This window comes from Bubalus kerabau, chromosome 4 (genome assembly GCF_029407905.1).
Source record: "Bubalus kerabau isolate K-KA32 ecotype Philippines breed swamp buffalo chromosome 4, PCC_UOA_SB_1v2, whole genome shotgun sequence".
NCBI classification, from domain to species: domain Eukaryota; kingdom Metazoa; phylum Chordata; class Mammalia; order Artiodactyla; family Bovidae; genus Bubalus; species Bubalus kerabau.
In genome coordinates this window covers 36,192,704-36,206,039 of record NC_073627.1, presented here as the reverse complement: position 1 = coordinate 36,206,039, position 13,336 = coordinate 36,192,704, and the positions used below count along the sequence as shown (strand labels likewise).

At 46.4% G+C, this 13,336-nt stretch overlaps 1 protein-coding gene across 4 annotated transcripts in view; it reads right to left on the bottom strand.

Moving 5' to 3' along the window:
- Window positions 1-494: 494 nt before the first annotated feature.
- MYH10 (myosin heavy chain 10) overlaps window positions 495-13,336 on the bottom strand; it is a 119,880-nt gene continuing 107,038 nt past the window's right edge. For 3 of the 4 annotated variants that reach the window (XM_055576566.1, XM_055576567.1, XM_055576568.1), the window contains 8 exons: window positions 12,529-12,690; window positions 7,496-7,624; window positions 7,064-7,152; window positions 6,179-6,302; window positions 5,896-6,104; window positions 4,256-4,364; window positions 2,747-2,919; window positions 495-2,088 (listed from right to left, as the gene is read on the bottom strand). In XM_055576566.1, the coding sequence (XP_055432541.1) occupies window positions 1,944-2,088; window positions 2,747-2,919; window positions 4,256-4,364; window positions 5,896-6,104; window positions 6,179-6,302; window positions 7,064-7,152; window positions 7,496-7,624; window positions 12,529-12,690 (1,140 nt within the window). In that variant the 3' untranslated portion in view covers window positions 495-1,943. The remainder of the gene's footprint in view (window positions 2,089-2,746; window positions 2,920-4,255; window positions 4,365-5,895; window positions 6,105-6,178; window positions 6,303-7,063; window positions 7,153-7,495; window positions 7,625-12,528; window positions 12,691-13,336) is intronic. The other variant, XR_008713072.1, reaches the window with a different exon arrangement.

Below are 13,336 nucleotides of genomic sequence, written 5' to 3'. Positions count from 1 at the left end.
GCCTATCATAAAAAAACCCCAGCATGGCCCCGTGACTGTGTTCCCCTAGATTTCTCTCCAGCCCATCCTACCTGGCCCACAGCTGCCCGTGGATCTCACCACCGAATCCTCCCAAAAGCATTTTTAACGTGCATCCTGCCTGAAAATAGCCTGAAACTTCTCAGGCCTCTTGAAATACTCTAATCCAGTAATGGGCTTCATTGATTGGACACTGAAACCTTCCTCGAGACTTCATCCCACAGTCCTGGACTGCTCATCGGGAAAGCAAGACAGCCGCCAGCCCGCCCAGAGAACTCACCTGTCACCTGACAGTTTCTGGGCATGCGGTGCCCTTGGAACAAGCGGCCTGGCTATCAGCACGGTAAGTCTATGTAGCGTCCAACCAGAACAGAAGGTGAGAAAACATTGCACATTCACATGATTATTCTTGTTTATTGAGGTCTGTTTATTCTCCACGGGTGCTTTTTCCTCCAAGTAAACAGAGCAGGCGTAAATATCTATAATGAATAAATTTATTGTCTTACAAAAATCATTGTCTAGAAATATGGGAATACAAGAAAAGATATTTGCAGTCAGGTGTCTGGTGGTCAACAGCCAGTACAATTCATAAAGGGGAAAAAAATCAACGATTCCAAACCCACATGACAAATTCTTCCCAACAGATGTTAAAGCTTTTAACCCAAAAGGTTTGTGTTTTCAAGCACGTTGCAGAGGATCAAGGATTTATAATTAACACTGATTCATTGTCACTGAATGTTTATAATACCACTTTGACTAGAGAGGTACATGATATGAAGCACAGTCAAAACTTAATACATTAAGTTGTTACAGAGGCAAATAATATATTTAACATTGTCTTAGTACTGTAGTGTCTAAGGCACTTTCTGTAATGTCAGTTTGATTAACTATCAACCCAAAACAGAATGCTAAATGTTTACTGTAACACTGTCCCGAGGGGGTGGGGAGGGAGAAATGAAAAAGGAGTCATCCACTGGCATGTCAACATTCAGGCGGGTGGCCTCTGTTCCCGAGGTGCTGTCCCCCTCAGTGACAGACTTGAACAAGTCTCGGACACAAAACCAATCTTCCCATTTTGGGCTCAAAGCAGCGGCTGAATTTGCAAGGTCAGCATGAGAGCCTGGCTGGCGAGGAAGGGTGTCCCCCTAACTGGGGGGGCCTGTGGCTGCAAGGAGCAGGCCATCCAGAAGTCACTTTGATGGCTGCCCCTGGGCCTCGGCTGCATCGTGGCCACTGTCCTGTTGGCACAGAGCAGCTCTGGCTGAAGACAGTTCACGTGAAGAGATGCGGGGACCCCACGACTTGAGGGAGAGGGGCACTGCAACCCCCATGGATGCTGCTTCCCCCAACCCACCCCCCCCATCTCGCTGAAGCCCCTTTCACAGTTTGCCCACTGAAATAGTGTCAATCATCATCTGAAGGAAATGAGAGCTACAGGTGCAGTTTAGGTTCCCTAACGTTCTAAGGGACTTGATGTGGCTGCGGAGGCAGGGGCCACGTGAACACAGAACTAAGGTAGCTGTCTGTACGACAGAGCATGCAGAGCAACGGGGCGGCAACCGCTAGGCGGCCCCATGACCCAGCGACTGGCAGCGGGTCTGCAGTTAGTTTGAAAAAGGGTTCTCTTAACATGTATTATAAAATGGTCTCTTGGTGGATATATGGAAAATAGATGCAATGATGAGGCGATCTGTTTAATATGTGTAGGTTTTGTGTGTATATATATATATAAAAAGGGGAGCAATTGTACCTAAATCTGAAGCAGGAGACGTGTGTGTAGGCCATGAGGCCTTAAGACACAGTTGATCTCTCAGGAAGGAGTCTCGCAGCTCTCCGGTTCCCCAGATCTGCAGGAGGCCCCAAGGTGGGGGCGCCAGTGACTTCCTGCATATCCCGCAGTATTGCTTCCTCCAGCTTCCTTGGACTTACTCGGACTGCGGCGGCTGTGTCTCGTTGATGTCACTGGTCTTACTTTCTGTGTCGTCGTCTGACAGCTCCAGGGACGTGCCCTCAATGTGCAGCTGGCGCCGGCCTGATCGGCTGGAGGAGAAGCTGATCGGGCCGCCTCGCCTGGAGGGAACAGAAAGCAGGTGCACGTGGCCGCCAAGTCGTCCACCCACCTGAGGACTCAAACCTCCCCGCCCAGGACACAGCCCCTGGGGTGGTGGGGCGATCAGAAGGGCTCTGTGCTTAGCCACCACTGCCACCCACTGGGCATCGTCCTGGGGGCCATGGTGGCTGGCCCCTGTCCCAGACACTGTGAGGACAGCACCACTGGCTCATCCCCGGCCAGCCGCTCCCCAAAGGGCAGAGGGAGAGGAAGTGCTGTGTGCAGGCTTTGTGGGCCTCCTAAGGTCTCTGCTGGTCTTTTTACAACCTTTATCACTGGCAGCGTATGAGCAGGGCAGACAGGCTCCAGCCCACAGGCCACACCTGTGCCAAGCCGTCCTTCTGGGGAGAAGCCTTGGCTCCCTGTGTCCTGGGGTGCATCAAGTCTGCTGTGGAGAGGCTGCCCCCGCCCACAAGGGACATGGACAGACTCCTGGGCTGGCACACAAGCCTCAAGCCATGCATTCGCACACCTCTCAGTAAACACAGAGCCAGTGAGTGAGTGGCCTGTTGCTTCCCCGCTCTCCAGACCACCAATGGTCAGGAGTCCTAAATAGGTACATGCCAAGGAGGACCTGCACACTTGGCCAAGAAAACCACAGTGTCTGGAGCCACTTACCTCAGCCGGTTCTTCAGGGTGCTGACCTCGCGGCTCAGGCCCTCGTTGGCCTCAGTGGCATCGTCCAGTTCCCGCTGGAGTTTGCGCCGAGATGCGTTGGCACGTGTGGCTTCTTCCTCTGCTTCCTCCAGCTGCCGCTTGAGCTGCTTCATCCTGGCGTTGGCCTTCTCCATCTCGGGGAAGTTATAGGAACCGAGTCAAACCAAAATGCTGAATCCAAACTCACACTGCTGTGTCCTCAATGTTTCAGCACAGGCCTCTGCCCCACTGGCCACACATGTGTGCACACGCAAGGGCCCAGCCTGAGGCCTTTTGAACAGCCTGCCATTCTCTGCACAACCGTGTCTACACAGCATATTAGGCTAGAGGAAACTTTTAAACAACTGAAAACCAATTTTCATCCCTGAGTTTTCTACAGAAAAATGACATCTTCACATGAGTGATCTATGGAATTATGAAAGGAAACTGCCATTACCAGCAACAACAGATAGTCTCGACCCCCAGGAGATGGTGTGTTCATTTTACACCTCTTTTCAACACGGGCATGTCAATATTCTAAGTACCAAGCCACTCTGGAAAACCAAGTGAGAACTTGGCTTGCCACTAGCCCGCCCACTCCTGAGCCACAGAAGCTGGCCAACACCGTGCTGGTCCAGTTCACACCCACCCAGAACTGCTCTCGGAGTTGCTAGGGTCTGGGCTAGAGGCAGTGGATCCTCAGGTTTCCCAGACGAGCGAGAGCACAGCCCCCCAGGCTGCAGCCAGTACAGAGCTGACACGCCCTGACACTTAGGAGACAGACGCCTGGACGCAGACGAGGACGACCCCTTGGGTCCCACGTGCAGTGCACGCGCTTTTTCTTCCCTTCCCGCTACCTCCTGCATCTGCCCCTCCACCCAGCCCACGTTCAGTTCAGTTCAGTTGCTCAGTCGTGTCCGACTTTGCGACTCCATGAATTGCAGCACGCCAGGCCTCCCTGTCCATCACCAAGTCCTGGAGTTCACTCACGTCCATCGAGTTGGTGATGCCATCCAGCCATCTCATCCTCTGTCGTCCCCTTCTCCTGCCCCTAATCCCTCCCAGCACCAGAGTCTTTTCCAATGAGTCAACTCTTATGACTGCCAACTACAACTTTTCTAGGCATTCAGAAGACAGTGGGTAAAACAGGCAGAAATCTCTGCACTCATGCAGTGTCCACTCTAGTGAAGGAAACATGGTAATAAGATCAGTTCAGGCCTCCCCACTTCAAGCCTTCCTCAAGGCTCTTGCCCACCCTTTCTCAATATGTATTGTGGGGCAGGGCTGTGTCCTAATCACCTCTGTATCCCCAGCACCCAGGAGTGACCAGCAGGAACAAGAAACAGCTTGTGTATTGAAACACTATTAGAGTTTCAAACAGCTCTTCCTAAGTCAGCAAGTCACATAGTAACATGGCTGGTCTTGTATCTGTGTTCCTGTACAGCATTCAGGGTGGAAGACGTGTTCCCTTTACGTGCCTTCTCTCCTTACCTGTTCTTTATACTGGTCAGCATGGCGGCGTTCATCTTCAACCTGCATGAAGATTTCTTTCAGCTTCTTCTCGGTACGACGGACTAGTTTATTGGCAGCGGCTCTTTCCCTGTGAAAATGATCCACGTGTTCATTTTCACAGTTCTTGCAGTAGAAATATTTTAAGTCCTTTTCTCGATGACACGTTGGAGTGCTTTCCAGGACCCCTGTATCATCGTGATCAACATAGCCCAGAAACTTCTTCCTTCTGGTCGAACCATGGATTGCCTTTAATGTAGTCTAATGCTGATAGGCAGAACACCTGCATTATTCCCTCACGCATGGCTACTTATCACCTTAGTGATCTTCTGAAGATCAAAGGTCATTTACATCGAGTGTAGAATTTTTGGAAATAAAAACCTTAGTTGGTTACTCTCATCACCTAACATTTTAGCCTGGAAAACAAAACAATTTATTGTTTCAATTTAAAATTACTTCCCACTGACTTGGAGAAGGAAATGGCAACCCACTCCAATATTCTTGCCTGGAGAATCCCATGGACGGAGGAGCCTGATGGGCTACAGTCCACGTGGTTGCAAACAGTCAGACACGACTGAGCGACCTCACTCACTCACTCCCACTGACTAAGATTCCCTGGAGAAGGGCAAGGCAACCCACTCCAGTATTCTTACCTGGAGAATCCCACGGACACAGGAGCCTGGCAGGCTAGTCCACAGGGTCGCCAAGAGTCTGACATGACAAATGACTTGGCACGTACTTACTAAGATGCTAGAGCAGCTGAACACTGAAACAACTCCCCCCACTTCAGGTAGGAGTTAAGGCACCATGTTCTAGACAGGCCTCCACTGTCCCACGTGAAGGAAGGAGAGTTAACTTACTTGGAGAACTCCACTGAAAACACAAAAGGATCTTTTGTTCTTTCACAAATGTTATGCAAAAATGGATAGGATGGAATCAGCTCAAAGGACCAAGTCAAGTCAATTACAACTAACAACAAACAAACCCTTAGCTGTTACATTTGAGAGCAGGGGAACAAAGTTTTGGATGCTAGGCCGGGGAGGACTGCGCATAGACCCTGTGTTTCTGGGCCCCCAAGCTCCTCAATAAGAGGGTGAAGTTGAAAGTCTGCTCCAGCTCTGGCCATCTGAGATTCTATTCTAATAGACATGCAAATGCCTGCCAAAAAGCTGCTTTGTGCAATTCCTCATAAATTTCAGAATGAATGGTTTACGTCACCAGAATGGAAACTGTTGAGCAATCCTTTCTTAAAGGAGAAAAAACTTGTGTTTTTTGTTACACTGCATTTCTTCTATGCCAACACACTGTTGCATTTCACGTGATGCCGTGAACTTGGGCTCAGCCTTGGGCAGAGATGTAAACTATGGCACCAGCGAGTCATGGGGCACACACAGCATGATTAGCCCTCAGCTGAGCCTGGGAAGAGCTGACAGGCGAGCCCAGTGCTCCCTGAGGGCTCACACCAGCTTCTCCGGTTATATGTGCCCTTGTGATTCTTCCCCCGGCAACAAAGCTCCCCTAGGACAAGGGCCATTGGTGTCATCTCTATAAACCTGGACCTGGTCTGTAGCAGAGATACTGTAAAAACCTTTCTTTGGCTTACAGCACTGAAAACCTCTTACTTGGCTTCCTGCTCAAGCTGCTCCTCCAGCTGCCCAATCTTGGCTTCTAGGGCAGAGATGGTGGCCTTGAACTTGGACTTGACAGCACCTTCCAGCTCCTGCAGCTTGGCCTTCAACTCCTTGTTCTGCCGCTCCAGCTGCTGGCGCGCATTATCGCTTTTCTGGGCAGCGCTGCGCTCGGCCGCCAGCTCAGTGTTCAGCGTGTCCACCTGAAGGGGAGATGGGTCAGTTGTGCAGGGGATGACACAGTCCCTCCTGGGGTGAGGGGACATGGCAGGCCCACCTGCAGTGTGGTCTTGCGGAAGCGGTCATTGAGCAGCTCCATGTTGCTCTGCTCCTCCTCCAGCTCCTCCTCTAGCTGTGCGATCCGAGCCTCCAGACGCCGCTTCTCATCCAGCAGTGCAGACCTGCAGCCGAGGCGGTGACACTCAGCACAGAGAACTCCCCAGGGCTCCTCCACCCACTGTGCTGCCATTAGCATTCTTAATTTTTCTCTTTCCCCTCCTCCCACCCCCGTCTGCCAGGTCCTGTTGGTTTTGCTTCCAAACACACTGCCCACTTCTCTCCATCCCCAGGCCTGCTACCTGGCCAGGCCCCGCTATCTTGCGCCTGGATTGCTATGCAGCCCTCCAGCTTTGCCCCACAGCCAGTGTCAGCTTTAAAAGTGCAAAAAGATCCTGGTGTTCCCTAGCTTCTCTAGTGCACCAAGATCCAAAGCCAGCTCCTCACCATGGCACACTAGAAATTGACCACCATGGATCCTTAGGACAGCCATTAAATGGAGAAAGCAACCTCTTAATTGTAAAAAAAAAAAAAAAAAAAAACCCCAAAATCTGACTTTTAATGAAACATACGTTGCGGGAAAGAGACCTAAAGAATGTGAAAGTGAGACCCTGCACTGCAAGGCTGTGCAGTCCTGTGGAGGCCAGATAGGTTCTGAAGGCCTTTCCTGCACACCTGTGTGGATGTGACTGGTGCAGGGAGGTGTGACCTGGCAGGGCTTCAGCCAGTTGGCTGAGGCCCAGCATCTCATGCTCATCTCTCCAGACTTTGAACAGATAAGCAAACCAACCACTGACTCCCCAATGCCAGATGACCCCTGTAGCTGACTTAGTGCCTGTGAGGACCAGTGAGACACCACCCCTTCCCACCTGTTCAGGAGACTCACTTGCCGGAGGCGCTGTTGGCGATCTCGTCCGCCAGCTCGTCTCTCTCCTGCTCAGCATGTCGGCGGGCTCGCTCGGATGAGGCAAGTTCCTGAGTGAGTTCAGATTGTCATGTAAGCTCTGGCTGCTAAGTTTCCTTAAATGTGAGGTCTGACAGTGCCTGTAGGCTGCTGCCACCTTGCTTGAGGCACCAAGTGTGCCTCAAACTGTAAACAGATTTGAGAAATACACTATTCAACCTCTCTGTTTAATAGAACAATATCAAATGGGACCACTTTGCCCAAGTGAAGCAGTAAGATGGTCCAGCACCATATTAAAAAATGATCAGTGAGATTACACTGGCTACAGAAACACTGAAATGTATTTATCTGGTCTTAGAGAAATTCCAAGGGCAAATATTTGTTAAGCAAATAAATGAATAAACAAACACAAACCTCCTGCAACTGAAGGATTTCTGCTTCCAGGCTTTTCAGTTTCTTCTCACTCTCTTTGGATTGAGCAAAAATCTCATCCCGGGAGGCACGAGCTTCTTCTAATTCACGCTGGTAGTCCTTCATCTGAGCCTAAGCATTAGGAGGAGGAAAGTTTTAGGGTAGTGTTTATTCTTATTTAAACATACCTTTCCCCCCAGATTATAAAATATGAATTTATTATAAACATAAATGTAGAAGTGATAAAAAAGAAAACATTCAAGTCAATATCCCTTATGAATATAGATGCAAAAATCCTCAACAAAATAGAAACCAACAAGATCTATCAACACATCCAAGTGGGATTTATCTGAGGAATTCAAGGTTGATTTGACATCCAACACAACTATGTGATCACTTCAATTGACACAGAAGTCACTTCAACTGACACAGAAGCAATCTAATACCTTTCAATATAAAAACACTCAATAAACCTTTGACAAAATTCAACATCCATTTATGATAAAAACTCTCCAGAAAGCAGGCACAGAAGAAACATACCTCAACATAATAAAAGCCATATATGATAAACCCACAGCAAACACTACCCTCAATGGTGAAAAATTAAAGCATTCCCCCTAAAGTCAGGAGAACAAGACAAGGATGCCCACTCTCACCACTACTATTCAACATAGTTTTGGAAGTTTTAGCCATAGCAATAAAAGAAGAAAAAGAAATAAAAGGAATCCAGATTGGAAAAGAAGTAAAACTCACTGTTTGCAGATGACATGCTCCGATACATAGAAAACCCTAAAGACTCCACCAGAAAATTACTAGAGCTAAATCAATGAATATAGTAAAGCTGCAGGATATAAAATTAATACACAGAAATCCCTAGCATTCCTATACACTAACAGTGAGAAAACAGAGAAATTAAGAATAAAATACTTAGGAATAAATCTACCAAAAGAAAAGACCTATATATAGAAAACTATAAAACACTGGTGAAAGAAATCAAAGATGACACAAATAGATGGAGAAATATACCATGTTCATCAGTGAGAAGAATCAATATAGTGAAAATGAGTATACTACCCAAAGCAATCTATAGATTCAATGCAATTCCTATCAAGCTACCAATGGTATTTTTCAGAGAACTAGAACAAATAATTTCACAATTTGTATGGAAATACCAAAAAACCTTGAATAGCCAAAGCAATCTTGAGAAAGAAGAATGGAACTGGAAGAATCAACCTGCCTGACTTCAGGCTATACTACAAAGCAACAGTCACCAAGACAGTATGGTACTGGCACAAAGACAGAAATACAGATCAGTGGAACAAAATAGAAAGCCCAGAGATAAATCCATGCACCTATGGACACCGTATCTTTGACAAAGGAGGCAACAATATACAGTGGAGAAAAGACAATCTCTTTAACAAGTGGTGCCGAGAAAACTGGTCAACCACTTGTAAAAGAATGAAACTAGAACACTTTCTAATACCATACACAAAAATAAAATGGATTAAAGATCTAAATATAAGACCAGAAACTATAAAACTCCTAGAGGAAAACATAGGCAAACCACTCTCTGATGTAAATCATAGCAGGATCCTCTATGACCCACCTCCCAGAGTAATGGAAATAAAAGCAAAAATGAACAAATGGGACCTAATTAAACTTAAAAGCTTTTGCACAATGAAGGAAACTATAAGCAAGGTGGAAAGACAGCCTTCAGAATGGGAGAAAATAATTGCAAATAAAGCAACTGACAAAGAATTAATCTCAAAAACATATAAGCAACTCCTGCAGCTCAATTTCAGAAAAATAAGCGACCCAATCAAAAAATGGGCCAAAGAACTAAACAGACATTTCTTCAAAGACATACAGATGGCTAACAAACACATGAAAAGATGCTCAACATCACTCATTATCAGAGAAATGCAAATCAAAACCACAATGAGGTACCATCTCACACTAGTCAGAATGGCTGCTATCAAAAAGTCTACAAACAATAAATGCTGGAGAGGGTGCGGAGAAAAAGGAACCTTCTTACACTGTTGGTGGGAATACAAACTAGTAGAGTCACTATGGAGAACAGTGTGGAGATTCCTTAAAACACTGGAAATATAACTGCCATACGACCCAGCAATCCCACTACTAGGCATACAAACTGAGGAAACCAGAATTGCAAAAGACATGTGTACCCCAATGTTCATCGCAGCACTGTTTACAATAGCCAGGACATGGAAGCAACCTAGGTGTCCACTGGCAGACAAATGGATAAGAAAGCTATGGTACATATACACAATGGAATATTACTCAGCTGTTAAGAAGAATGCATTTGAATCAGTTCTAATGAGGTGGATGAAACTGGAGCCTACAGAGCGAAGTAAGTCATAAAGAAAAACACCATTAACGCATATATATGGAATTTAGAAAGATGGTAATGATGACCCTATATGCGAGACAGCAAAAGAGACACAGATGTAAAGAACAGACTTTTGGACTCTGTGGGAGAAGGTGAGGGTGGGGTAATTTGAGAGAATAGCATTGAAACATGTATATTATCATATGTGAAACAGATCACCAGTCCAAGTTCGATGCATGAAACGGTGCTCAGGGCTGGTGCACTGGGATGACCCTGAGGGATGGGATGGGGAGGGAGGGTCAGGATGGGGAACACATGTACACCCATGGCTGATTCATGTGAATGTATGGCAAAAAACCCACCACAATATTGTAAAGTAATTAGCCTCCAATTAAATTTCAAAAAAAATTAAAAAAAAACAAAACAAAATAAAAACAATAAGATAAAAACAATGAACTGAAGGCAACTTCCCCAACTCTGATAAAGGGAATCAATGAAATGAAAAACTAATATCATACTTAATGGTCAAAGACTGAATGCTTTTCCCTACAATAAGCAATGAGACAAGGATGTTTTTGCCCTTGCCATTTCTATATAACAATGTAATGGAGATGCTAGTCAAAGCATTTAGGCCAAGACAGGGAAATAACAGATACCCAGACTGAAAAAGAAGAAATAAAACTTAGCTCAATTTGCAGATGAAAATATATAGAAAATCTTAAGGAATCCATTAAAAAAAAGTTACAACTAATAAACAAGTTCAGTGAGGCTGCAGTATACAGGATCGATCAATACGGTTAGTTCTCCATACCTGAGCTCCACACCATGGATTCAACCAACAGTGGGTCACAAATATTCAGAGGAAAAACATTCTCAGAAAATTTCAAAAAGCAAAACTTGAATTTGCCACGTGGGCAACCATTATCTTGTATCAGGTTGTTATGAGGAAACTAGAGTAAACTACAGATGATTTAAAGTATATGAGAAGATGTTCACAGGTTATATGCAAGTAATACACCATTTTATATCAGGGACTTAAGCATCAGGATTTTGGTATCCACGGGGGCAGAGGGGTTGGTCCTAGAACCAATCCCTCTCGGACACTGAGGGACAACTGTACAAAAATAATTGAAATTCAATACACTAACTGTAAAGACTGTAAATATTAACAAAGTAGCTATACTTAGCATCAAAAGGGTAAAATTTAGCTAATGTATAAGACTTGTACGCCAGAAACTAAAAGCATCATAGAAAAAAGTGAAATAGCTAAATGGACTGATAGCCATGTTCATGGACCATGTTCGTGGAAAACTCAATACCTTTGTGAGGATGGTAATACTCTCCATATTGATGTACCGAGTCAATGTAAAATAAGAATCCTAGCTGGCTTAGGGGAGGCAGGGGGGCAGAAACTGACAAGCTGATCCTAAATGGAATTGCAAGGAGCCCGGAACAGCAGTTATGGAAAAGAAAGTTGGAGAAGTCATACTTCCCAAGTGCAAAACCTGTAAAGCCATGGTAACCAAGACTGTGTGGTCCTGGCAGGACATAGAGATCAAGGAATAGAACTAAGAGTCCAGAAACAGACACAAGTCTGTGGTCAGCTGATTTCTGACAAGAGGGCCAAGAGAATTTCAATGGGGAAAATCTTTTTAACAAATGGTGCTGGGACGATTGAATATCCATATCCCAAAGAATGAAATTGGCTTCATATATCAAACTACATAATAAAAAATGAAATGGATTTAGAAAGAGCCAGAAGTATAAAACTCTACAGTCATGTCTGACTCTGTGACCCCATGGACTACATACAACTCTTAGGAGAAAACACAGGACTAAATCTTCAGGACCCTGGATTAGGTAGCGGCTTCATAAATAGTAAAACCAGAAGAAACAAAAAATAATCTGAACTCCATCAAAACAAAAAACTTTTGCACTGTAAAACAGTACCACCGAGGGAGTGAATAGATAATCCAGAGAATGGAAGAAGAGGCAGAATCACCAAGGCCAAAGGAATGGAAATTTTCTAAAGCTTTTGTCTTTCCCTCCAGAGAAGTGTGTCCTTGTACGAGAGAGCCCATCACATCCTGCCAATATAGCAAGTTACTACAGAAATCACTTTGTCACTGTGACAGTGAAAACCAGCATGCCATCTGAGTAGCTAAAGCGATGCTGACTGGACAGAAAGGCGCAGCTGGAGGAAGAGCAACATGGAGCTGCTCAACAACTGCTTCTGCAGACCACGCTGCAGGTGGGCCTGCCGTGTCCCCCTAACCACGGGAGCGGCTCACGGCCCTGGTCGACAAAGTCGACACCACCTACTTTCAGTGGGTGGCTGTGTGTTTAGTTGACCACGAGACGTTATTCAGAGCCCCAAGAGCTTGTCCCTCAATGAGTGCCCACCTGGCAACTCTACCTCACTCAATCCAAATGGAGCCAAGCCCACCCTGTAGACGCTGAGCTATACACCTACCATCTTTATGGCTTATGGCCCCAGCCTACAGCTGAGGATGACAGCAGCCCTGTGCCCTGCAGCAGTGACGTGGCAACACTGAGCCCGCCAGCATGATGAAGGCTGGATGCTGCCCAGAGCCTTCTCTCCAGCATCACGAGCCATGTCGTGCTCAGTGGTCTCAGCAGGGCCCGATGACCCCATCATCACACCCTGATGGCTGGTGGCACTCACCTGGAGTTTGCGGAGCTGCTTGATCACTTCATCCCTTGCTTTGTTAGCTGCCTCGATTTGAGCCTCCAGGTCCTTCAGGTCTATTTCCATTTTCTTCTTTGAGGCAACAGCCAGGGCCCGCTGTTTCCGCTCATCCTCCAGCTCTGCCTCAAGCTCCCGCACCTGACAGGCAGTGTCAGGATACATCAGACCCGGTATCCTCACACAGAGAACAGGCCCATGGGGGCTCGGCTTACTCAGGAGGGGGGCTCTCTGCCTCCAAGCAGTTATTATTATTAGCAGCTGAATTTGTACAGAGAAATCTATAAACATCTCCACCTGGTACAAATCATTTCCACTGACCGACTGACCGTGGCGAGAGTGTGTAAGGAGGCAGAATCCCTGATCTCAAGCTCCTAGTCCAGGTGATGCAGCGAGATTGGAAGACACAAGACAAGCTCCTAGGGAAGCTCCCCACTTGCCCCACAACGGGGACACCCCAGCCCCAGCAGAGGGTCCCACGTGTCAACCACATGGGCAAACAGCTTGGACGCACTCCCTCCAGCCCCAGTCAGCCCTTCAGATGATGGATGCTCCCTGTTAATAAGCTGATTCAGAATTCCCAACTCACAGAAACTCATTTAATGTGTGCTGTTTTAAGTCACTAAGCTTGAGCTAATCTGTTATCTAGCAATAAATGACTAATAAAATGTTAGTGGACCAAAAATAAGAAAGTGTCCCAGATCCAAGATTTGATACCATGAACTCCAAGGGAATGTTAAAGTGAAAGTCGCTCAGTCATGTCCGAGACTTTTCAACCCCATGGACT